This window comes from Filicampus tigris, chromosome 9, assembly GCF_054856515.1.
Source record: "Filicampus tigris isolate MCC_2025a chromosome 9, RoL_Ftig_1.0, whole genome shotgun sequence".
NCBI lineage: Eukaryota > Metazoa > Chordata > Actinopteri > Syngnathiformes > Syngnathidae > Filicampus > Filicampus tigris.
In genome coordinates, this window is record NC_141225.1 from 17235283 (window position 1) to 17262723 (window position 27441).

A 27441-nucleotide genomic window follows, 5' to 3' on the forward strand; every position below is an offset into this window, starting at 1 on the left:
GATAGGATCCGTGGAAGTGTGTAGATAAGAGTGGAGGGGAGCGAGGAGGGGAAAGGAGGACTTTGAGGGTGAGAGAAGTCCACCTGAAGGGGTCAGAGAATGAATTAGCCACAAGCTCTGATTCCGCGACCCATCCACACACAAGGTGAGTTCGTGTCGTCGTCTTTGTTTTTGTTGTGCAAATGACTTTCTTTTGCGAGCTAATGAAAGTTCTTCCTACTCGACTTCTCAGCGTGCAGGGACTCGTTAAAGCAAAACCAACACCGTGTTTACCTCGCAACTCTCGTGATAACACGTACCCCAAAAGTTTGCCTGAGTTTGAAAGTATTGGTTGTGATAGAGTTGACCTCTTTTTGGGAAACGAAACTTCTAGAAACGGTTTCAATTGAATTGTATACTTTTGATGAACTTGCGAGTGCATGCGCTGAATGCGAAGTTTGCGAACACATTAAATTTGGTTGTTTGTTCGGCTGTTTTGAGGCAAAAAGTCGTCAAGGTAGTGAAACAGCGGGAGCGCGCAAACAGCTGGCCAGCTGAGTAGCGCGCGCGCGCGCCAAACACATTGGCACGTGATTGAACTCAACTCTAGTTTTCGGATCTGTCTGAATGTTTTTCTTTTTACATTTTTCATAACATATCGTGCTTCATATCCAGCTGGGGAAACTGTGAATTTAAAGGGCATATCGGTTTGGTCAGATCAGTCTGGAGTCACTTGATCAAGCTTCTGTAACACTTTAAATGTATTCTATAAATATTTGACCTACTTGTTTGCACTTACTGATGGTGACATATTAAATTACAAAAAATAACATGATGGATGAGTGTTTTGATGACTCAACTGTGCTGACCCATCATTCTCTCCCTATCATTGTCAAAACACCACATGGTGGAATGTCCTACCGACTCAAGACCTATTTGTCATACGTTGTGATTAATCTTTCTTTCCCCAAAGCGTTCAGTACCTTTTATGATATTTTCTCATTTTAAGTGCAGTGTTAATGTTCAAACTGGCCATAATGCTACAATGGCTTATAACATTGAATATATAAATTTAAGGACTAAAAAAAAATGTTTTCAGTTTTTGATGAACACTTTGGCCGACTGTGCTACAGTATTTCAATGTTGGTCATATACTTGGAGAGCCAAGTATTTTTTAGGTGCTATTTGCTGTGAAAAGTTTGCGAACCTCTGATCTAAATATTTATTTTAATCAAATATCTGTAATGTATTCCTATATTTCCAGTATTAAACATTTATTCCTGTCGTCTTTTGGTTCTTTTTTTTTTAACTTTGTCTTCTGAGCAACAAGGACAGCTTAATTCTTACCCTATCCCCCTCAGGGCAAAAGGGGTGCTTGACTAATACATAGGGGGACTGAGAAAATATTTTATAAATCTATTTTAGAATATCAAATAAAATGCTGGGTAGACTTAACTGCGGCTGACGCGGCCAAAGCAGCCCCTAGCCCATTTGTAGCGCCATCACTGCTGACCAAAAAAATGTTTCTGGTGGTTTGCCTTGATAAAAGGTGAATATTTGCTATGTAAAAGCGATTTCCAATCGAATGGCAGCATTGAAGCATTTCATATTACAAAAAGACTATTAGTCAAAACCAAACCTGATTAGGCATTTCCAGTTTTGAAAGAAAACAAACTGTCTGCTGTGTCTTTTACTACTTAAGGAATATCTTAATCACACTAGTGAAAAAGGCTCAAACCCCCACCATGAACCACCGAACACAATAAGCAATTGCTTGTGTTATTCATAGCGTGATCATTTCCCCACAGTGATATATTTGACTATGCCTTTTCCCTCAGGCTAGCTCCTGGGCCCCTCCACGTCCTCTTAAAAGAGCCAGGCCTACGCCCATGGATGAGGAGAGGAGTGCTCCTGCCATCGCCCCGGAGCCACCAGATGATGGGGACCCCTTTCCAGCAGCCCCCCTGCCCTGTTTACATGTAAATGCTACCGTAGAGATTGAAAATAGCACCTTGATCCCAGCAACAAGTCGAGGTAAGATAAAAGGTTCTAGCTTTGGGCATGGATTCTTGGTGTACTTGTTAGTGGAACATTGCAGAAATGATGCGTTGAGTGAACTGGATAAACATTTGTTGTTTTATGATGCATAAACTGTGCAGCTGACACAAAAGACACACAAAGTAGTTACAGAGGGATTCATAGAAGAAAAACAATGTTTCAGTTTGAGTGTAAACAGATTTTTCACAAATGTAAACATCATTAGGCATCACAGTAGACTAGTGGTGAGCACATCTGCATCACAGATCTGAGTTGGCAATAAGTGTGAATGTGGGAATGAATGATGTGCGTGCCCATCTCTTGTTTGGCGATCACTCCTCTTGCCCACAGTCTGCTGGGCTAGGCACCCGCAACGCTAGCGGGGGAATAGCGATACACAAAATGGATGGATGGGTAAACATCACTAGATGTGACGGACAATAAATCGGACCCTTATACCGTGACATAAATAAGCATTGTACTTTTTTTTCCAACCCAAAGCTGTCAGTGATATTATCATGTAGGCCTAATGTCCTCCATCAAAAGAAGAAAATTATAATGTACCTAATATGACAAATGACAGAATAAAGGCCGAGCTTTGTTCATATGGGCTGGCCAGAACTGAATTTGTCTGATGTTGTGCAGAACCGTACTCAGCCAATAAATCTGCGGTTGTAATGGTTGAATCTTGATTAACAATTGAGGTTTTTTTTTTTTTTTTTGCCATAATTGTTTTTAGTGTTTGGTGTTTACATATTAAATCATGTTGTGGCCATGAGCTTAGTTTGGGGTTTGTGGGAAAAGTGCTTGAATGACTCAGCCAGCATTGAAAATGTGTTATGTCTCCTAATGTTGGTTAGTTGTGCATCAGCAGTTCTAACACTCAAAAACATTTGGGTTGAAAATAAGCCGACTTGGGTTGTTTTGTGCTTTGCTCATTCGACCCAACTTTTTGGGTTAAATGAATAACCCAGAAGGCTGGGTCAATCCCTTTTTGACCCAACTGCTTTGAGACTGAACATAAGAACTATTAGGGAAGATTTACATGTCGCGTTGCCATGGCAACCTGCAAACTCTTTGAAAGCTTTTTTGTTGTTGTTGTTCTAACATTGGCATTTGTTATCATTACGGTATTATATTTCCCATCCAGTCTTGTCTCTGGTACATCCTATATTCATATTGTGGGATTAAGAAGATTGTCATTTCGAATGAAAATACCTCAGGAAAGCCTTTTAAGTTATTAAAAAGCAGGGTGGTGCCTCGACATGTTCTTGGAATTAATCTGACTTTACCTGTGCAAACTCAGGAATCCATCGCAAAGTATAAGTGGGCTTCTTCTCTTGAAGTTGGGCTGCTAGCCTGCCTGACTGGTTGTGTGCATGTGTGTGTGTTGAGAGTATGTAGGTGAGCCAGGGCGGGGAGGGGAGGATTGGTCAGGCCACCGCAGAGGGCAACAAGGCCCTGCTTTCAGTGGCCCACTTCTCCCCCGCCACCTGGAGAACGCAGGACTTTTTGGGGGCAACACAACATGCGCAACTACAGTGAAAAACACATCTGACAGCACACCAGATATTTGCCTGGCCAGCACACACGCATTAAAATGGTTTTCTCTTGCTGTTTGCGAGAACAGCCCATGACACATGACAGTGCATCTCTTTGACTTTCAAAGATGTGGCGCAAGACTTGTTCACCCACTTTGCTGATGTCATACTCAAAGATGCTTTAAAAACACGAATATAACAAGATCAAAGAATGGTCTATGTTGTCTGAGCGGTGCTGTCAGTATTTTTATAAACGTGCAAATAAACATGTGATAATATAATGAATAATAATTATAATAATAACTTTATATATTGCCTTTTAGGAACCCAAGGATGCTTGTGTGGAGGGGAGGGTGTATAATTAGTGTATAAGATCAGGGCTTTTAGACCTTGAGTATAAGAAAGCACTACCTAATTGCTCACATTATTACGCAGGATGAATAGCAGCTTTGTCAAACTCACATTTTCACGAGTGCCAGATTTAGCAGCCTAAATCTAAATCTATCTTCAATTCGTTTATTAATGCAATGGTTATAAAATAAACACATTGCTTGGACAATAAATCTTCCACTTGATCGATTTAATCAACATATATTATGTATTCAAGTTACCCATTGTGGTGTCACACGATATGCTAACTAAATACATTTGACTTGACCTGGCTAACTGAAATGACACAATTTATACCAACGTGTCCACAGTTCAATGATGAATGTGTCCCTTGCGTAGTGAGCAAGCATGCACATATCTTTATGTCATCCCTGATTGTGTTCTGAGCCTTTTTCGCCTCCAAGTCAGTCAAGCTCCCTTCGGTAGCTCCAAGGCCACGGAACGGTGCTGTGTTTTGACAGATGTGTGCGCCTCACTGTTGGGAATGTTGCTCTCACTCAGACATGAAGATGCAATGAGGCTATCTGTTTATGTAGGAAACCCTCGGCTCCATATGCTAAGCCCTCATTCTCTTTTACCACTGGCATCTCTCCTGTTTTTGGGCCTGATTTTCAGTGTTTTTCACCCACTTCTCTCCTGCTGTTTTATCTTGCTCTTTTGTTGCAATCAGTATCTGAGCCTGCTAACGACTGGATTTGTATATCTAGCCGATGACTGCGATATTTTCAATATAAAGGAAGTCAAACTGCGTCATTCTTTTCGGAGTCAGTACCATTGAATTTTATTGCTTCCTCTTCTTCTTTGTAGACTAGTGGTTCACATACTGTATGTAGCTGAACACACTCAATTTTCACAGTTTGCAAGCGTTCTGTACCTGACTGGCCACCAGTACAGTGTCTAATCTGCCAAGTCTGTTGAGTTTGAAACATATAGAAAATGGATGGATGGTGACTTTTGTTGATTGCAGACATTGTTGGTTTCCTTTTACTAATACAGTCAACTTGCATAATGAGGTCCAATGCAATGTATCAACAAAGCTGCCATTACAAAGATAACACTGTTTAGGTCCAGTGCTTTGCAGCAGTGTTTTGACAAATGTCTAATATGAGATCTCTTTATTGATTGCAGCTGGAAAAAAAACGTAAACCGCCCATAGGACTCGATTTAATTACGACATAGTGTTTTTACATTTTTAAACCTCAGTTCATCTGCTGGAGGGCTGGCTAAGTTGGCCGTAATGTAAGCCACCTTTAACAGCTGACAATGAAAATAAATGAATTGATCTTTACGTTTATCAAGGTCTACACACAAATGTATTGGGTTATTCCTTGGCCCATGCACCGTTCCTGTATAACAAACTACTGTATGTACACTTAAAAAAACAACAACAAAAAAACAACCAGCAGCCAGCAATCAAATAATTTGAGGGGGATTCATTTTGTGAAGCCACATATAAATAACATAGTTATTTGTTTACAAACTCAACATGTTGATCCGCTTTGTTAGCCTGAACTGTACTCTACCACATAACAACGTAATTGTGTCAATAATTGACTTTACTGGCATTTCAAATGTGTCCGCTTTTAGGGTCTACCCAGTGCTCTGTAAACAAGTACCAATTTGGAAACAGCTTTTGGTTTGCAGACTTAAATCACACTGTCGTACATGAGTCTGGTGGAGTCGTCAAGATCGAGTTTATGTTTCAGTGATTATATTTATTCTTTTATTTATTTCTACATGTATTTGTTTCTCCGAAAACAAGCTGCAGTCTAAATATTGGTTGATATTTTGTTTGATGGTCTTATGTTTGTTGCACACTAAACTAGTTTGTCTCACCCAAGCTGTGTTAGGATGCAACTATGTGCCTGCTTGTCTCATTTTAGTCACAGAGGTTCATTGAGGCCAATGTCTAATTTAGTTTCCCACCGAGATTGAAATAACCAAGGTGCAATTTGGGGCATTTTTGCAGCAAATTTGAAGGACAGAAATGTGGGCGCTTTCCTCCCCCACCTCGCAAACGTTTGAGAAAGTGTTGCTCTCGCTCGCAAGCACACAAACACGCATTTACCGATGACAGACTGCGTCAACAGAATGTGAAAGGCAATAAGGCGCGGCTTTTATGTGAAACCACTTGGTGCAAGTTGGAATTCATCTTCAAATCATCTGGAGCCATCTTTTACTGTAACGTCTCCTGATTCCTTTTCAATCGGTGTCATTGTCCTTGAGATCCCCTGGCTGTTGAGTCTCCCAAAATCATTCAAGAGTTCTGCCTGAAGTTCTCTCGTACCAACGGCTTCCATCATGTTTAGCGGTGAAACGTTTCAGTGCATTAACGTGCACAGTGCCTGGTGGGCAGTGTGTGCGATACTGAATTGATCATTGCTTTGCCATCACATTACCTATGGTAATGAACACACCATATTGACTAAAGATTGTACAGTGCTTGCTAGTTTAATCTCTAATTGCAGGCTAATTTTACCACTGAGTCACAGTTATAAATTTGTAGGATTTTATTCTTGCTGATATTTGGTCAGATGAGCTGCCTTCACTACAGACATGCCTCACAAATGCACAAATACACTTCGCTGTTGAGAATGAAACACTGAAGCAGACTTTGAAGGTTTGAATCTGCAATTGAATCGAATCTGTATTGTGGCGGTCCGGGGAAAATAATATTCAGGCTTTTACAGTGAACTATGTTACATTTTCTGTGGGGAAAATGAATGGAACTTGTGTTTGTTGAATGAAGAATGTCTGCAAGTTTATAATACTTTTACATCTGTATTTTCCCAACGGAAATATGTACCAAATTATCTCGTTTAAAGACTGCTGTTTCACACATTTGACAATTACTTGATGTTACACGAGAATATACTTTATGTCATGGTGCTGCATGGTTGGGAGTCTATTGTGTCTCCTTTGTGTTGGTCATTGAGTCATTATCTTCTTTTATATGGCATGCTTGTATATTGTGTCTTATTTCAACTGGGACCAATTGGGCCTTTTTTTTTTTTTAACTTGATGCCATCTCTTAAGCCGTACTTGTCGAAATGAGTAGAAATAGCTAACAAAATGTAATGAGTTCAATCAACTGCGACAGTCCAACAGGTATTAAGGTGTAGGAAACGGACAAATCCCCAAGACACTGTAACACAATTAATATTTAAGAGTAGACAGTTTTCATTTTTAATGAGCTACTATGTAGCACCGGCATTCGTTGAAGATATAATCCCTCCTTTTGGACACTTTCCAGTTATTTGTGTGTATGTGTGCGTGCGCGTATCAGACAGATTGCAGTTGAACAATTAGTTCCGCTATCATTTCATTGTGTGCATGCTTCTGCATGGATTTGTTTTTGTTTGTTGTTGAATTCAGATAAAACCGTCCCAACCAGAGTTGTGTGTTCCCTCGTGTTATGCTCCTTCTGGTCAAAAAAACCCTCAGCGCTCGTGTGTGGTTTCAATCAGTTCCAGTTGTTACCACTGGCCAGGCAGATACTACAGCACGGTCCCCACTAGCTCTGTGCTACTAAACGCTCTCCACCTCTTTCGAGTATTCTTGACTTTTCTCACTCGCTATATATTTTTCAAGCTTTAAAATTAGTCTTCATGAGATCAGAACAGTGTATTATCCAATAAATAAGCATAATACACAGGTGTCTATTAGGGATAAGACACTTAATAGGATAAACATCTTTTGTAATAAATAAGTTGAGAATTTTTTTTTTTATAACAAATGTATACATCCATTTTCTTTACCGTCTAATCGGATAACTGGAGCCTATCCCAGAAGACTTTGGGCAAGAGGCGGGGTACACACATGCTAGACTGATTCCCAGCCAAATGCAGTCATTCGCCATTTCCGGCGCCGCGCGAGTGGCTGCCCGTAACAGCAGCTCCGGCTCACCAGTGAGCCTTTTCGTGTGTTTTTGACTCTTATCCAATGCTGTTCCTTATATTTCACTGCCGTCTCCGTGTGACCTATATCTTTGCTGCTGTAACGATGAAAATTTCCCCACTGTGGGATCAATAAAGGCCTTCTTATTCTTATTCTTATTCTTAATACAATTTAAATCTAAAAATATGTTAAATCATGTATAAAGTAACATTATTGTATATTCAACCACTTCTCTGTTATTATTTCAAATTGTTGTGGACAGTACTTGGTTGTGTTTCCCTGCATGTAATCAATGCACTACATCAGATTGTTCTTTTGGTATTCTCAAGCAGCAGCATGTTGACTTTCAACTCTAAACATCAGCTTTACAGACGTCACGTCTGCTCTGCAGGTGGTGCACATACTACTAGGACAGGCGATTAATTGTGATACCACGTCGAATATAGTGGAGGATTCTATATGGGGAAATACAGTATCAGTCTGTTAGCAAATTCTCTCAGCTGTTATTTTTGCAGAACTTTGAATTAGGGTAAGTGAAATATAATCAATTGACCCGATTGGCTATGATGACCATTAATTGGGATTGTGCAAACTACATCCACAGTACATTAAGACTTTGTTCAAGCGCATATCAGTAACATTTGTTTTTACAGTAAGTATTAAATGTTTATTCACTGGGTGAATATGTTTAATGTTATTATTGTTATTATTATCATTGACAGTAGATTTGACATCCAAACACAGTGGAGTTCTTTGTTTCTACTTTTCCACATACAAATTGGTCAAGCGGTAGGTCGACACAAGCTTTAGTGGGTCAGAAAGGCAGCAGAGACCCCAGTGAAAGGAACAGGAAACTGTGCTGATGGTTCCGAATATTTCACTTGATTTGCATCAGCTCATATAGTAGCTCTGTGTGTATACATACTGTATGTGTGTATGCGTGTGTGTTATCCATATGTTTTTGTTTTAATAGCTGTGTTTACCAGGAGAGTAAACGTCCTCTGCGTTGCCCTACAGGGAAACACACAGACAGTACCTCAAACACACATAAGCACATGTACAATATGTGAACAAACAAACGTGCATACTCCCCAAAACACATGTAAGCACACTGCCGGGTCTCTTCAGACCTTCTTGATTGCTCCGGTCTGATTCGAATTAGAGGCTCATCATTCTCAGATCTCAATAATGGCTCTGAGGTCGGGCGGTTTGGTGGTTTGATGCCGATGCCAGCGAACAATTGGTTGAGGGCCTGCTTGGATGGCACTAAGGGCTGTGTGTTTAGTTCTCAGGAACTCCAAAACAAGACCTACACACTTTTAACCCATAATACACCTTTGGCAGCGGGAGTCGAAACGGATCAGTAGGCTGCACGGTAGGCTCGGGATGAATCAGCTGACCGCATGAGTGACATGCTTGAGATAATGTGCAGATGTGATGCTAATATTCAGATAGCAGGTGTATACAGATCACTGCTCAAATCATTAAATGCACTTGCACATTCTGAGAGCTAATGTCACGGTTTGGCAGGTGTGAGGACGGGGCACTGCTACAGCAGTTTTCACTATTGTCACAAATCTTAAGTTGGACCGCTTCAGCTAATATTGATTTTAGCTACAGTAGGTCAGACATGGGCAACTAGTCCGTCATGGGCCGTATCCCAACCCTCAACCAGTGCAGCCTGCGAGTTGGGGGATACCATGTGGATGAGGTCCAACGTGTTATGATTCAAATCGCTGATTTGGACAAGCTTAACAGCTGCTGCAGCTAAGGAGCATGAATAGCATTTTGGCAGCGATCCAACTTTGGGGCTTTATTTAGCACCTTCGCTGACCCTTCTAGCAACTGCTTTTTAAAAAAACAAAAAAACAAAAAATCAGTGATCATCACAATAGCATGCACAAAGACAAATACAATACATCCAGCCAAGAGGCGGCAAATATGTTATTGTTCAACTTCAAAACAATATTGAACTAAACAAGTTGTGTGGTGTTTCTATTACACTATCATCCGATGCATCCAATTTCTGCTGATTGTGTTGTTGACCTTCACTGCAGGGGGTGGAGCCTATCTGTGCCGATAAAGGGTGAACGCCAGGCTATAACCTGGAGTGGTCGCCGGTCATGATTGAAGCGTTGAGTGGGAATTGATCCCATTCTGTGTGAATAACTACACTACCAATGGCCATCTCGCAGAGCATATTATACAGCTATGTAAAAGATGTTGTCCACTGCAAACAAAAACAACAGGCACTTACTTGCCTTGGCGTATTTCGATGAGGTCAGGATATTGACTGGCTGTACCGAGTCGTCTGTTTACGCTGCACATTGACAGGTATCCCGTACATATCGGATGGCCACCTACACTTGCAGGTGGCCTGGCCCCGATCTGAGGATATCCTGTATAATGCGCGTTTTTCCTCTCATAACGCTGCCATGAAGCAAACCAGAATTGTGCCACTTGACGGCCAAAAAATTGGAAGGAAATTGGTGTCACTTGTGCCATGTAGTGTAAAGTTAAAGGGATGCCTATTTCTGAGGGCTCGGGGGTTTGTTTGTCTGTGAAAGGATCCTCCCACGTCATTTTGCATCATCTACTACTTTTCTTTTGCGGCTCAAACTGACCTGACAGAAGTGCGAACTTATTCATAAGGCTATGCCAGCTATTAGAGGGAATGTATTTGAAGTGAGTGTGGAGGGAATGTGAATTTGGGGGTGAGAAGCCGGGGACAGAGACGGGAAAACAGATAGAGAAGTGAGCGAGGGTTCCTAAAATAAATAAACATAACCGGGAAGTGTTGAGTCCATGCACAGGACGTGGTTTGGCTTGTGTGTGTGTGCGTGTTGCGTGTGTGCATATATATGTGTGTTTATCAAACCCAGCTGGCACCCATTTGCCTCGGAATGAGTCTGCACCTTTCGGAGGCCCAAGCTTACCCTGCTTTGAAGGCCTCTGTGTTGTATGTATGTGCATGCATATATATGTGTGTACATAATAACAGCATCATTAGAGCCGCCTGTGGTGCCAAAGAACACATAAAACACCTAGACATGCTGTGTATGTATATATTTTTTTATATTATATGTGTATTATGTGTTCTCCGCCTGTATGTTTTTAACACACCCACATATATATACTCTCAACGCGCATACTTATAGAGCCACAAGATTTCAGGTTACGCAAGTGTGCACATAGACCCCTGAACAGTCCCAGGGGGTTGACTATAACGACTTCCAGATGCAGGTTGAGCACAGAAAACACACCGACACAGACACACGGACAAATCTTCTGCTTTGTTGAAGTCAGCAGAACTGCTTTTTAAATTAACGACGTGCGTGTGGATGTGAAAAACAACAAGAGTTGACATGTTTACACAGACAGAGAGTATGGCTTGTTCATCATACTTTGTTTCGAATATGGCCAAGAAAAGCAACGAATCATATAGGAAGTTGTATAGTGGGAATCGATTTCAAAATAAAGTTCACCGTCTCCGATAATTTTTTTTATTTTTTTTTTATCTAATCTAAACTGCTTGTGTGCTTGTTTTTCCAGATGTGGCCAACACCTACACTGAGCCCCTCATATTGAGGTCAGATGTCATCAAAGAGAGGACACAAGGTGACGACGGAGGCAAATGCAAAAGCAGCCTCTCGCACCCGCAGCTTACGACAGCCAGCAGGAGTATCACATGTGAGTAAATAGCACACGCTCACGCACGCGGACACACAAATGGAGAGAGGCTGGTGAGAATTGTGTTTCCATTACATATCACCAGGTCGGATGAGTCACATTGTCCTGACCTTTAACAAAATAGGCCCACAAAAATATCCACATTGTCAGCCAAGTAGGTTACGGTTACGTTCTTGATTTTTGAACACAAGCAGGCCTGCGTCCAAATCAACGCACTTGAAATAAAAGACATTTTCCTCCTTTTCTGCTGTCTTCTGCCTCGCTTCATTATGGGAAAATGAGTGTTGCCGTTACCTTGGCGACACCGGACGAGTGTGCAGCTGCTACTGTGAAATTTGCTTCCATTTGTAAGTCTCATTTAATTGTTCACGGTTCACGGGACATTATGTTATCAGTCAAATCAATATGAATCCTAATGAAATATTAGATTTAATCAGTTGAAAGCCACACTGTCTGCTGTCACATTCTCTTCCAGCCTCTAAAACTTTTTTCCCCAGCCTTTCTAAAAAAGACATTGTGTGCCTATGTGTGCCGCTTTACTTCTTATTTTGAATGCACCATGTGTTTTAGCTAAACAACAAAAAAAAAAGGTTCTATTTGAACCCAGCTCGGGACTTTCCTTCTTATTTGTATGGACTAAAACAATGTGAAAGGAAAGAAAGTGCTATATCAGAAAGATGTTTAACTATCAAATACACAACAATTTGTGCGGACAAAGGAAATGAACCACAGAACATGATTACCTGTATTTTCCATTGCTGGACTTTTAGATCGCTTTCCCGCCTACCTTGTTTGGTCCCAACCAAAATAGCCTGTGTGAAAAGTGTCTGAGACAGCAGTCTGGACCAAAGAGCCAAAATTTGATCCGACTAAAAGAGGTGGTCTGGGGTTAGATCGAATTGTGTTACAGTCTGGTCGGCTTAATCTGCAGTGTCATAACAGCACTTTCGGAACAATTATAAGAAGTCAAAGTAGGACTGCCACATCTTAAATGTACAAAAAGAGTCTTTTTTTTTTAAAGATTTGGGGGGGGGGACAATGCTCAATCACATGATAATGGTTGAACGTTCAAAGGATTGGAATATGAAGTTCATGGAGCAACTAGATGATTATTTAATTATTAAAAATTGTCTCGATTATGTGGAATTGTTTGTTGATTGACCACGGCTTTCTCCCACATTCCTAAAACATAAGTCTTAGCTTAGCTGGAGGCTATATCCATAGGTGTGAATGTGAGTGTGAATGCTTGTGTCTAGATGTGAGCTGCCTTTGACTGGTGACCAGTCCAAGCTCGGACTTTGACCAAAGTTACCTGAGATAGTCCGTGACTGATAAAAGAATGATTTTAGACGGTTTTTAATTGAGGAAAAATTGAGTGCACTACTTGGCTGCGGGCACTGTTGATTGAGTCCAAAATAGTATGGCGTAATTAGTGCAAAATCATTTGGAAAAACAAATTTTCATCAGAGATGGCTTAATGTGTCCCGATATTTCTTTTTTACGCTGAATTAAAAAATGTCAGGTTTTTAAGATATTTTCTTTTTTTTGTTAAGTCTGACCTACGAAGGTTTGTGCCATACTGATTTTACCAGCCGTTTTAATTTATAGCTGTGAGGTTTCAGAGAAAAATCCCACCTGTTGCTGAACCTAACCCTTTCAGGAATATTACTTAATATTTTACTATATTATTTTATTGTTTTTATATCATTAATATAATTATGAAAACTTCATGAACTAGAGAAAAAAACGGCAGATTCTATATCAGCGCAGTTTACTTGCATCTTTGATTAATACATTTAGTTCAAATGTGTTGACCATTGTAATCTAATTTTGATGTGCCAGTATTGCGATTGCAATTCAATATGTGATTAATTTTATCAAGGTCTTTTTCCCAACATAAGAAACCTACTCTGTTATGATACAGCAGCGTGCCAGTGATAATGGCTTCATTCTCACTCGTCTAAACTGCATCTCTGAAATTATTAGTTGTCCTGTTCTGCGTTCCTCCTGCTAGCTCCTAGCGCCGTCCAAACCACCTGGAAATCCTTTCTCTTGAGTCATATCGTTATCAGCCGACACCACCCATTTCCCTCCCTCATATTTCACTTCCAACGTGTCAGCCAAAGAGTCTGTCTCTTACTCTTTTCGTCTGGAGCTCAGCTCCGCCCACTGTATCAAAGCCAAAGGTTGCACAATTCTGCTGCCATCACACCACCATGGACGTATATTTGTCTTACTCTGGCTCCAATTTGAAATAAGGCAAATGTTGGTTTTGGTTGGATATGTTTTTTTTGCATTTTGCAGATAGCTAAAAATGATCTGCAATTAACGTTGCCATTATGTCATTTACACACGCGTTGTACACCCACATCTGTGGAGCTAAATGCCCTCTACACATTGTGCTTGACATTGTCTGAATTTCCTGCCATTTTGGGACAATGACTGAAAAGAGCAAATGTCGAGTGGGAAGACTGTTGAGTAAGTTGACATATGAGCTTGTGCTAGAGAACTTTGCGCGTTTGTTTCCTGGAATCCAGTAATGGGTGACACGCACATCCAAACCTGAGCTTTGCTAATAGCTGCTTTGTGGCAACTGACTGACCCGCAGCTCAGTTAGGAAGCATATAAGTAGGTGAGTGGTGAGTGGGTGTGTGAACGTCTGCTGTGTCTGTCTGTGGTTTTGCTTCTCTACCTGATCTGTCTGCTGTGTGTGTCCCTATTTTCAGGCCCACGAAGGTGCTAGTTTGAGTCATGTGCTTTCTTCCTCCCCCTGTTGGGTTTTATAAGCCTATAAAATCTATGGAACCTGCTGACTCCATATGGTACGCAGGGAGTTATGCAACATGGGTTTAGTTGGAGTTTTTTACCATGCTTCTGTGAGATCATGTGCGATGACGTGAGATTTCTGCCTCGGAAGACTTAGTTTCGAGATTGATGGCGGGCCAAAATCTTAAGGTGTGTGGTGCTCAGTGTTGAGATAATCGGAACAGACCACACACACAACACGACCAAAACTGTCACAGGTTAAAAAACAAAAAAAACTCTTAAAAGTGGAAATCAACCGAAAAATCGACCCCTTTTTAGCCATCTCCGGGGGCGGCCATTTTGTCACTTCTGTCTACTGAAAATGCAATCACAACTGCTCAGGTAACGACCAATCACGGCTCAGCTTCAGAAAACAGGTGAGCTGTGATTAGTCATTTCCTGAGCCCTGAGCAACTGTGATGTCATTTTTAGTCGACAGAAGTGACAAAATGGCTGCCCCCAGAGATGGCTAAAATGGGTGGATTAACTCTTATTCGACAAATGCAATATTTATCAGAATACTTTGTTTTAACTAGTGGGCTTGCATATTCTTGAAAAAAAAACAAGATTAAGATTTGAGGAGTCCTGGTGTGTACCAGGCCTAAGACACATGAAATGACTCAAGGCGTGTGGTTAGGTCATGTCTTTGTGATCTGCTGATTAGTCTGTGTTTGTGTGTTATTTGAAGAAACAGAAGCCAAAACAGAAGGTTTTTTCACAGTGACGTTGTGATGACAAGCATGGGTCTGGCGCTGGGCCTATTATGAGCCGTCTGAGAACAATGCGTCGCAAGAGCCGTTAACATGTGCGAGCGTGTGCGCGCGCCAGTGTGAGAGTTAGACCGACGCACTCGGCAGCAGTGATGTCATGAACCCGCCGCTGTCTTTGACGTCAGAGTCACAGCAGGATGTGCTTGCTTAATGGCTGTCTCACCAAGCACTTTATTTAATTTATCATCGAGAGGTTCACAGTTGTGTTTATGACACAAGGCCAACTTCAAAATACTGGGTTGCAGTTGCTCTAAGAAATGGATCTCGGTTCCTCTCTGACTCATGCTATACTATTGCAAGTAGACCAGTAGTTTTTGTGCAGATGTGTTGACAGCCCGACAAACAGATGTCCCTGAAAGTATGATGTCTTTAACAAAGATGACAATAGAGTTACTTTTTGTTTTATGCATCTTGTCATCACGGCGTGTGCAATATGTCATTGGTGGAAAATTTAGCAGGACAGTGACAAACTGCACTCGAGGGACACTTCAGTAGCCGCAACCGATGAATTTAATGAGATCCAATACAAGAACAACGTTCAAAATTCTGCTGTGCTAGAGGTGGTAGCAATGTTAAACACATACAGCTTGTCTTCCAGCTTTCTTTATGCCAACTTCCCCTTCCTACCTTCCACTACGTTAGCAATCACTTTGTTGTTGACGTATACCGACTTCACTTGAAAGGTGCTGTCACACTTCCCTGTTGTCCAAATCAGTTGGGGGCTTTATAAAATTGTAAAGGCTTCTTGTCCTCACTCTTCAGTTCAATTACTTTACACAAAAGTAGATCCAGCAAGCTAATCCAATTACTCACTCTTCATACCAGACCGAACGTACTGCATCAAGGGAGAAAATGAATTAATTTAATGATTGCAAACAACCCTAATCGTTTTCACACTAGCGCCCAATAGTTTATGTCCCCCTTAGTTGACTGAACACAAGCATCTTTGATTTAACATGCCATCTGGAGTCGTTTTAATGTTCTCAGGGCGCCTTTGCGCTCCACTATTTGCTGTCTGTAGCTTGGTAGATTACGCTGATAATTTAACACTATCAAGCAAAAGTAAATTGTTCTTTTCACTTGTGTTTATTGGCGCTGTTTCACTACCGAGTCTCAACACTCTTATTCTTCTTTTTCTTGCCACCAATGAGGGACGAGAGTGCTCTCACATGGTTTCTTCTGATGGATTTTTGGTTGCTTTGAATTTTAATTGTGAGAAAATAAAGTTGGAGCATGTCTTGGCGGGCCAAGTTTTATAAACCACCAACTGGTTTAGGCCCAAAAACTATTATATATGAAAGCACCCTTAAGATAGTTGTGAGAAAAACAGGTCCAGGATTGTGTGTTTTGTTAATATTGCATGTCATGTAAAATGTTGCTGTGTGTCCTGTTGTTTCTCTACACGTCTTCTACTCTTGGCTATAAGACAAGTCTAACCATATTCTTCTCATGTTTACACAATATTTCCATTCATTTGTCAAGTGGAATTCACTCAAGTGAGTCAAAGGCTGAAGAAAACAGTCGCTGGGTTGAGATAAACAGTTTTAATGTCAAAAAGTACCAGAAAAGTCTTTCCAGAATGTAGAGTTATTTGAATAATCATCACTCTTACGATAAACAGTTTGAATGTCAAAAAGCACAATAAAAGTCTTTCCAGAATGTAGTTATTTGAGTAATCATCACTCTTACACACCAGCTAATATTATCCTTGACGTGTACTTGGCCATTTACAAAGTGCAGTGCAAAATACAGAACACTAATGCCTCTGCAAATGTGTGATTTTCTTGGATTAGAAAAAACTCCACTGCCAGTATGTGCAGGCATGAATATCCTTTCGTGTACGCGGAACATATTTGGCTATTGTGTGTAAATACATCAGCATGTATTCAAAAATATTTGAACACTCCAAAACAAGCATTAGATTGTGAGTATGTGTCAAAGAAAACTAAGAATGTGCTTATCAGTCACTTCACGATGACATATTAGGGAAACTACTGCTTCGTGTACTCTAGTCCTTGAGCGTACATGTGATTGTTCTGGTTTAGTTTTTTTGTTTCTTCTTAAATGAGCATTTATCACAAGTGAGAAACGCGGATATTGAATAGAATATAGACTATGAGATGCGGTTAAACAGTTGCATTGTAATGTCCATATACAGTAGTTCTGGATAATGGATGGTTAGTGTTCAAAGAGTAAAGCCCCTTTCGACCACTATTCTATTGATTATCATGGGATTCTTGTCATTAGTTAATATACTGTATGTTTTACAAACCAATTGGCGACAATTAACCAACGAATGCATCCATAACAAATTGCAAACTTTGTCAAAAGTGAGCTAGTGAAATTGACCTTAAATGAGTCAAATAAGAATCCACATTTACTGAAATTAAGGAAAACAGGTTGCTTTCTATCGTACTTGTGAAAAAGAATGGCCACACATATACCCGCACGGTGTTTGAATGTGTGTGTTTTGATGCTGATGTCTGATTTGTTACGGACGCTACTACGGAAACAGAAATGAATTTTCAAGTAAAAAAGTTATGTGTTTCTAAATCGGTATCTAGACAAACTGTTGTGAAAGTGCTATATACAAACAGTAAAGATGAGTTGCGATAAATATTCCAGGCCAAGCCTTAACTCATTCACTACCAAAAACGTTTTTATGTGTCTCTTCATAGTCCAGCCAATCAATCCCAGGAACTTATTTATATTTTTTTTTCTATTTTTTTCAAATGTTATGGTAAAAGGGGATCTGAAAATGTCTGGCAGTTAAGAGTCATCAGAAGTAAGCACATGAATATGGCCACTGTTTTTAGTGAATCAATAGCTATTAATGCATCCCAAGAGTAATGATACGTTTTCATGATATGAACTGGTAATTATGACCTGTTTGTACCACATTTTGACACACCACTTATGCAGAGCAGACCAAAATCTTACCAGAACCAGGCCTCAACAACATTGCACTACTCCTAGGGTTTTATAGCAACCAGAAATGTGTGAAATTCTCTTTGGAGATGGTTTTAAATAGTGCTTAACCACATCAACTTGCTTAACAACGTTCAAAAGGAAACAAGTGTGCAAGACAGAGGATGAGACTGAGGGGGTGAAATGTTGGGGTGTGGTTGTGTTAAAAGAGGTCTCTCAGATGATTCCAAATAGTCACCCTGTGAACAATATGGGGAAAACTAAAATCATAATCCATCAAGCTTGATAAAAACATGAACATATTTTATTTCATCCCACTATCTTCAATATATTTTTTTTTTTGTACAGGTCACAGGTTTTTCGGAATTCTTTCAAATTGTCTGTCCTTGAAGAGTACATGAGATCTTCACATGTTCTAAGACTTTTTTCCCCCCCTTGTAGATTTAATGACATTCAAACGAGCGTTAACTAATTCATTTGAGCTGATTTGATTATTGATAGATTTGTTGGACCACTTTTATGGTATGTATGCAGTACTGTATCAAAAACCATTCAGATCTTTCTCCTCCAAACTGCAGCAGTGGAGATGAAGCAGTTAGAGACGAACATCGTCATCCTGGTGGCTCATGCCCACAGAGGATAAGTAGAGAGATGAACACGTCTCTGGTCTGGGAAGGAGGTGTCTAAGTACAGGGTAGCCGAGATATGCTAGCAAAGGAGGAAGAGGGTGTGAGTGTAAATGAGAAGGGTGTGTGAGTGCGTGAGGAAGGGATACGATGCGCTTTTACTCTTTGTGACTCATATTTAATTGCACGCTCTGGCACATTGCACTTAATAATATGCATAAGAATATAATACATGTGCATGTGTTGGAGGACTGGGGAGGACACATGCTGCAGTTTCCCAGTTGTCTCATCATGTCAACACCACACATTGGCCCGATTTCGCTGGTATTTTTAAGCGCTGCTGAATCATTATGTGTATGAGTCACCTCTGTGCAAGTCCTCCCGCTCCAAATATCTAACATACAAACACCGACCCACTTCTTTGCTTTCCTTCGCTCTCACGTTCACTTCATCTCACTTCTTGACATTCTCAATTTCAGACAAAGGGACCTTGTGGGGTTTTTTTTTTTTTTTTTTTGAGTCAGGCCTTCACGTGTTCACGCATGCATATATATGTGTGTGCAAGTGGGTCTAACCTCAAGCTCTCTGTGGAGACAGTCCTGACTCCTGGGCTCTCAGAGTTCGTCTGTTTGCTTGCCAGATCCTGCTATATTCATGCTCTCATGCACGCACCTCACTAACTCAACAAGCTGCAATCCTTCGAGGACAATGCAAACCTCGAGACGTGCGCGCCATCCCTCCACTAAGCTACATCTTGGCCAGCTTGTGGTGTTTAAAGCTCTATTGTGAAAAATGTTTGAACAAGACAGACACAAAGTGTTGATGGCAGGGACGGTTGATGAAGTGTGTGTGTCTGTGTGTGTGTCGTGGGGGGGCAGGGGGGGGCAGAAGAGACAAGAGAGCAGTCGTCGCTGACTTTTGCAATAGTTTAGAGGAGAAACTATAGTTCCTTCTAGCAATATGCATGCACACACTGGCTGTGCGGCTTGCCAAACATCTGGAGCAAAGTTAGAAAACGCTGAATGAAAAGAATCTTAAATAACAGTGGATTGGTTGTGCGACGCCGGACATGAGCCAGTTCAAACAGTCCTTGTTGGGTTATCTGTCTGGGAGCGGTTATCGAACAGACGCTTTTATTGCCGGTCGTGTTCCTTAGCCAGAGTTTAAGACCACACTCTCAGCGTGTGTTCATGTATGTGTGTGTGCGTGGGTGTAGGTGTGTGTATGTGTGTGTTTGGTGCATAGAAACTACTTAGATGTTTTTTTTTTTTTCTGGGTCTGCTGTGTTCTACTGTGTCCCATCAAGCCTCACCATGCCTATAGACACCATATGCTTTATGGTCAAGATAATATTCAACCCTTGTAAGGATGCTATGAAATGCTGCCATTAAACCAAGGCTTCATTTTTATTCTTCTTTTTAGGTTGTGTTTGGCTTGGCAGCAAAGGTGTGTTTTCCCAACTCCCTGCCGCTTCAGCATAGACTCCAGAGATTAAACAGACCATGTTATAGAAATCCTAATTGGAAAAAGTTGGCACAGCATGTTAAATTGAATCAAAACAGTGATTAGTGAATTCAATTTTACCTGCATGTACTTATTATGTTTTACTTTTACATCTCTACAGACAGTCCTGGTAGCATGGATCTCTTGAGTTGTGTAAGAATCCATGCTAATCCCCACTGTTCACAATTTTATCCAGGGCTTGTATAAATGTCTTACTCTAAATGTGTCATCATCAATCGCCTTTATTTTGCGACATTGTGTTTCATTTGGATTTTGAATATGCAGTGGAATATTCAACGCAGAATTTAATTTAAAGCAATTGTTCCAATCATGATTTTTTTTTCTCTCCATAGTCGAACCTTTAACCAGTTTTCACACCCAGTCCATCACACCCCAAAAACAGTTTTGTTATTTTAAGTGAACACTCCAAATGGTCCCAAATGTGTGAATGTGAGTGTGAATGCTTTGCTTTGTCATCAAATGCATGTTAACTGTTGTTAATCTAACTTTAAAGTAAAGTAGTACTTTACTGAGGGGTTCGCAAGTATCCTGCCTCAACTGCTGGTTAAATACAAACCTGTAAAAGGAATTCAGAGATGTATCTCTAAATCCATCGTACGTGTTTGAAGATCATTGCTGAAAACGTGCACAGACTGAGAACTATGTAGTACTAAATTGTAGAGGTGTAGTTGCGAACTGTGATTCAGCATTACTTTTTTAAAAATTGTATTTATTTTTTTATTGGGTATGGCTTAAACGGCACCCAGCGACGGTCTTGGACGAGAGTTGAGTTGCCCCTCCCTCACTATATTAAAAACTTGAATGCCTCCGTTTGCATGAGTAGTTATTTGACTATTACTAGGCCTTTCTACCGCTACATCATGCAGTTAGCTAGCTAGCTATGCCTACAAAACAAAAATGATTCTTTCCAGGATGCCACAATTTAGAGAACAGCTCGGTGTTGTAATTTAAATTGCCAAGTGAGGCACTGACACCACGGATGAGCCCGCCAGCCATTCAGTGGCCAATAAGAGACTCAGAAACATATTAGCTAGCATGGCTAGCGCCCCTCTAAAAAGTGGGTGGGGTATATTTCAGCCATGCAGGCTTTAAGCCGATATGTTTTCGTGGCTCAAACATATTGGGATGTATTCATGGGATGTGTTTTTTTTTTTTTTTTTTGTTTTTTTTACTTTAAGGACCGAAGTGAAGAAGCATGCTTGCATATTGTTCTCTTCCCGAGACAAAATACAATCTTAACTGGGGAGAGGTCGGCACTGCAGGCAGACCAGTCCAGCAAACTCTCCCCCTGCAACCACACATTCGACCAACGCACACAGTGTGGTTTTGTATTGTTGAAATATTCATGGCCACTTGTACTTGTACTTTTTGGCATTAATGGAGCCATCACAGTTGGTCCAAGTTACTGACACAGTCTTACAACATGACAGGAGCTTGGCTTTTGAGTATGTAGCTGACTCGATGGTTCTGTGGAACCCACAGTGTCCACACCGAATTCAACTGACCACAACACACATTTCTACCGCATGATGGTCCAGCCCAGTTGTCCTGAGCGCAGAGGAGTTGACGTTACTTCTTCAAATTTGACTTCCTTTTGGAACAGAGGAGTTTAATTTGGCATAGGGGGATGTAGCTATGTATTGTTCTGTTTGACAAAGTGTTGCCAAAGTAAACTTGGGTCCATGTGGTTCTGTAAGCAATCGATGAATAACTGTTCTTGATGAAGTGAAGTGGTGTCCTAAGGATCGTACATCATGGGTGTTCTACCGAGGCTCCACTCCTTTGTCTTTATACACTGAAATTATCCACGTTCAATGAATCATTTAATTAAATTATGCACCACAGAGCGAAGCATATTCAAAGCCCATCTTACATTTCTTTGGATGGACATTGGAATCGTTCTAATTTAATAGAATGCATTTCTCAGAAAACCGCTGATCCACTTCCCGTCTTTGCTGCTAAAGGACAAGATATTTCTGGGATGTTTAACACCTGTTTTCAGATGAAATCATCGACATTAAAACGGGATCGTTGTTCAACGGATGAGTCAGGATTTGTCTTATGTTGAAGATGAAGATGGTGTAGGCGTGTAAGATGAAGGGTCAGTTAGTGAATTGAAAGCTCTCCGCTGCCTTTGTGCTTGCTTTTCAATCGTCTCAGCTTTAGAGAGGCTCCCCGTGCATTTGCACTCATACGAAGATAAGCCTAAGGCTGAACAAAGGTTGGAGAACATGCCTGCACATGCGCAAACATTGAAATCACATGCTTGTAATAATAGTGATGAGGTTGTTATCTTGTATTTATATGATACAAAGTCAGTATCACCTAACAGTAACTCCTTTGTCTCTTTACAGGTCAACCAGCAGCCAGATCCACACCCATCCACCCCACCCAGCCTTGTCGGACGCAACCTAGCAGCCAACTACGCAACGGAACCAAACATCATGCGCACACACACTCCCCTCACTGTCCCACGCCTCACACACACTCACTCCAGTCTGGCGGGGACAGGAATGGGGGCCCTCATCCGAAACTGGGCTCCCTCCCAAGAGGAGGCTCATCCACCTCCTCCTCCTCCTCGGCAGGGCCCAGGAACGGCAAGAAGTTGCAGTCTAACCCTTCCATCACCTCCCAGAGCAGCAAGAGGAGCAAAGGCAGCTCCAAAAGTAGCTCCAAGAGCAACAGCTCCAAGAGCAACAGCTCCCAGATTCCCACAGAGGCACAGGATGGTAAGATGCACACACCGATCATAATCTTAATAATAAGACAGCGACACATTTCACAGTCGAACCACCCCTTGGCTATGACAACTTTGGATGGTTAAGAACTAACACAGTGCATATTCAACATTTACGCAGTGACAAACTGCAGGACTGCGCCATTTATTATCATCATCATAATGAAGGGGACTAACTGCATTTTTTTAGGACAGCACAGTGGAGTAATTGTGGCCTTAAAGGGGAAGTCAACCTAAACATGTAATAGTTGACTTAACCTATATAGAAAATTGTTTAGAAATACATTTGTTGCAGCACGGCGGCCTAATAACAGACTCAACTAGGACTTTCTGTGCATGCTCTTCTGTTCTAACCGGCCAACCTTGACTCGGATGAAGACTACAAGAAATGTAGCGCACGGGGATTGCTGTCTGCCTTGGTTCAATGCTCTATGTACAAATTGTACTGAGCTTTTACACTGTCCAGCTCTTCGCCATGCTCGCAGTTTGACACCAGCTAGATTTTTTTTTTTAACACACTTTTGGGAGGTCTTTGACATACTAGGTCATCTGGGAAAATCCCAATATTATTGTTTGCAATGGTACAGAGGCAACTGGTAAAACCCGATCTGGTTTTTATTGCCAGGCGTGAACGTGGGGAAAGAGAGATAGCAGCATCAGTTACATAGATTGTATGACATCATAGCGGCGAGACATAAAGCATACAAGCATGCCATTCGCCAATTAACTCAACAAGGAATACAAAACAACACTGCAGACGACTGCTAAGTGACATTATCCATAAACAGGCAGTTGCAATCAACAATATGAGAGAGTTGGGCTAAACTTACGCCTGGGAAGTGGAAAGACTGCTGATCTAACACGAATTTGGCGAATTTGAACTACACTGAAGGCATGTAACAAAGTTGCGGAAATATTAACTCAGTCACTGCCATTGACAAATTTACTTGTCTTTTGACAGTCCAGCCATTCAATCCCAGGAATTTATTTATATATTTTTCTATTTATTTTTATTTTTTTCAAACGTTAGGGTAAAAGAGGGCCTGAAAATGTCTGGCAGTGAATGAGTTATAACAAAATCTTTTAAAAAAAATTAACGTATTGACAGATGCACTAAATTTGTCGTTTGCAATAAGTTTTGGAGTTAAAGACTCCTCATTGTTTATTTCCAGACTGCTGCGTGCACTGCATTCTGGCCTGCCTCTTTTGTGAGTTCCTGACGCTGTGTAACATCGTGCTGGACTGCGCCACCTGCGGCTCGTGCGCCGGCGACGACTCGTGTTTCTGCTGCTGCTGCGCCTCGGAGGAGTGCGGTGACTGTGATCTGCCGTGCGACATGGACTGCGGCATCATCGACGCCTGCTGTGAGTCGGCGGACTGTCTGGAGATCTGCATGGAGTGCTGCAGCCTTTGCTTCTCCTCCTGAGGTCACGACGCCCAGGGGAGGGGGGGGGCGGGGGCGCGACACACCCGCCTCAATCGTAAAGCCCAGGAGCGACTTCGATCAGCGTCTCGTCAAAGCTGCAAAGTGCTGCATTCAGTCTTTGTTGTCATAGCTTGGCCAGGACTCTGTGGCTCTCACTATATTGGCTTGCCTTGTTGGCTCCAGAATACAATATGTCTCTCACAAAAAGACCCCGAGAGCAGTCAATGGTGAATTCCCCCCTCTTTTATGGATCAAACCGGAGAACAGCAGCCCCTCCTCCTGCCTTGTGCTGGCTGTTGGGCCGTCGCTACGCAGTCGGACGTGTGCTGCGGAGTTTCAGCTGTGGTCCGCTAGCGCGCGCGGACCGGCTCCGTTGGAGCCCTCAGTGACTGGAGTTCTCCGAGCGTGAAAAAAAAAAAAAAAAAAAAATGACCTCCAAAGGCAAATGAGAAAATGGATCCATTTAACGGGATTTTAGTGTTTCTGTTGATAAGAGCGGCAGCGTAATGGAAAAATTGACGCTGGGCTCTCTGTAGAACTGTCTGAGTCTGTCCTTGGCAAGGTTAACGTCTTCCAGTTTGATTGCATGCCGTGGCCTTTGTGACATGCGCGGCCCGAGAGGCTGATGTTGGATCCATTGATGTCTTTGTCCACGGAGAAATGTACAAAACAGAGAATAATGGTGGCTCGTGGCAATATCCTAGACACATTTCCTTTGTTCGTAAAGTGTCTCATTTAACGGACGTAATCAGCGAAGAATCATGAGAGAGTCATTCATCAGCGTGCAGATGGAGCGCATCAAATCAGGACCGTTAGTGATGGACATCAGCGGGCAACGCTTGATGGCATTTCTAATGGTCACATTCTCTGCGTAACATGTGAAGGGAGAGTCGGCAATCAAATGTCTCTCCTCATTTCAGAGTTCACACCGTGTTTACTTTTACACTGATTCGAGGAGCTTTGGCTGTGTCCGCTGAAGTCTTCCTCGTCCAAACGGTCAAAAGCGGTTCAAAGGACTGGAATAGAAGGCAGCATCTTCCTTTAATACATTTCATCTTTTCTTTGTCACACTCGTCATGTGAACAAATGGCCTTCTCGGCTTAGCTCACTGCCTCCATTTCCAAGTAGATTCCAAATCTCTATTAATCCTTTTTGGGAGGTAGATTTTAGTTAAGATATTTGCATTTCTCCTCTAATGTGAAAATCACATTTCTGTGTTATCAGGTTTGGCCAAGCTAGCTGTGGAGCAGGTACTGCTGAACATCTAATTGAATTCCGCCTGTGAAAATCTCATATGGCATTATGCTAAGTTGGATCCACACGCCTGTAGTATGAATGGTACACTTTTGATAACAGGCCCCAACTCTCCTAACATCATACACACTTTCTCCAAGCCAACACTATGCGCTTTATAAATGACATGATACATAGCTCTCCTCTAACAATCCCATATTTTGTGCAATTTTGTTTCTTATAAATTCTCAAAGGTTGTTTTGACTGGAACGTAGTTTCTTGATTTATAAACGTGTACATAGAAGGGTTTGTTTTATACGATTATGGCGAATTCAAACCCTATTTTAGGGCCTGAGTTTGCTACGGATACACAAAGAGAGGAAGAAAATCAAGCTCATGGTATCAATGCATAAATGCAAGATTCTGGAAGTGAACAAATGGAACTGGAGAAGATTTTATCACCAAGAGTGTCTCAAATTTTCCAACATGTTGAAAATGATAATCCTGGAAAGCCCTGGAAAACAATGCAATATTATATTGAGATTTATGAAGGGACGTCTGGATCGTAGAATACTACAGACAAATGGATTACAATGTCCTGTTTGGGGTAAGATACAAAATATCAATGCACTTTAACTGGGAAGAGTTTCTCTGTCGCCAGACCAACCATATCACAAAAATAACCGCCAAGATTTTATGGACAAGGCAAAAACCAAAGGAAAATTAATACCAGTCATTTTGGGGTATGAATTCTCGTAGTAAAGCTACTTTATACCCACACAGTCTGTAACTTATTTCCACTGATGACAACACCACAACGTTTTGTGTGTGGTTTTTTTTTTGTTTTGTTTTGTTTTCTGTAACATTGATAATGTCTACTTGGCGCGGGCTAGCTATGACATCAACATTTTATTTCATCTCCTAGAGCGTAACCATGCTTTAAACCAACATATTCTTGCTGTCCTGTGAAAAACACTTTGGTACATGTTTTTTCATTTTTCATATTTTTACGCGAATGGTGTTTCCGCATTACAGATATCGCATTAATGTGATTTTTTTTTTTATTCCAAATTTAGACATATGTGTTTTTTCACAGGATATCAATGATATCTACATAAACACTAACTTGTCATTGTTATCAAATACTGTGCATTTTTCCTGAAATAAAGATTTTATCCGAGCACTAATCTTGAAGACAACATTAGCACTATATTAGTAATATTAAATGATGTCAAATAGGCGATCATAACTTTGGGTCGCCATGGCAGCACCATAGCCAGTTGTCTCCTCATGAGAGGCCACAGTCAAGTCCTACGTGACGATCTGGATACAGGGTAAAGACTGCTTGGTTGGTCTGGAAATAGAGAGCTCAATCTGGAAGTAGATAACAACAAACATATACGTAAACATATTACTGGAAAGAGATTTTATGTACCATACCATTTATTCTCTGGTATTCGGACGATGTTCCATTATTGTCATTTTATTACCTTCACTACAAACATTGTGTAACTTTATGGATTTGTAATCGTGTGCTTTTTTTTTTTTTTTTCCTAAAGTGATTCATATAAAAGATCGCCACCTCTGTCTATCGCAGTCCAGATGAAATGTTACTTGATTGTTGTCCACAATAATGTCAATTTGTTTACAACATAGCAACTTTATGTTCATTTCAATTGCTGTCTTGGAAGTCACATTAAACTTTTATGTTTAGTACTGAATAAACAATGTGAACTCCAGAAAACGTGGATCTTTGTAATTGTTTTTTTTTGGGGGGGCCTTACTTTTGCAACACCAAATGCCTTTCACAATTTTTTGACTATTTGTAAAACAACAGAAGATTGGTAACAGAACAAGA

General features: G+C 41.1%; 1 protein-coding gene and 1 long non-coding RNA gene across 3 annotated transcripts in view; one reads left to right on the plus strand and one right to left on the minus strand.

Annotated features, from left to right (window-relative positions):
* On the plus strand, positions 1-27327 carry mdfi (MyoD family inhibitor). 2 transcript variants are annotated; one of them, XM_086040821.1, is made up of 5 exons: positions 1-145; positions 1818-2013; positions 11397-11534; positions 22542-22916; positions 24097-27327. In XM_086040821.1, the coding sequence occupies exons 2-5, from the start codon at positions 1869-1871 to the stop codon at positions 24348-24350; spliced, it is 912 nt and encodes a 303-aa protein (XP_085896947.1). In that variant the 5' UTR covers positions 1-145; positions 1818-1868; the 3' UTR covers positions 24351-27327. The 2 variants fall into 2 exon arrangements, with proteins under 2 accessions (XP_085896947.1, XP_085896948.1); XM_086040822.1 differs by lacking the exon at positions 11397-11534.
* The window catches only part of LOC147142325 (uncharacterized), a 31662-nt gene continuing 31062 nt past the window's right edge, over positions 26842-27441 (minus strand). The window contains exon 4 of the long non-coding RNA XR_015088133.1: positions 26842-26957. This is a non-coding gene — a long non-coding RNA (uncharacterized LOC147142325). The remainder of the gene's footprint in view (positions 26958-27441) is intronic.

Coding starts and splice junctions, on each gene's coding strand:
- mdfi (XM_086040821.1), top strand. CDS start 1,869: ATGGATGAGGAGAGGAGTGCTCCTGCCATCGCCCCGGAGCCACCAGAT. Junction 2,014..11,396: donor GATCCCAGCAACAAGTCGAG/GTAAGATAAAAG, acceptor TTGTTTTTCCAG/ATGTGGCCAACACCTACACT. Junction 22,917..24,096: donor TCCCACAGAGGCACAGGATG/GTAAGATGCACA, acceptor GTTTATTTCCAG/ACTGCTGCGTGCACTGCATT.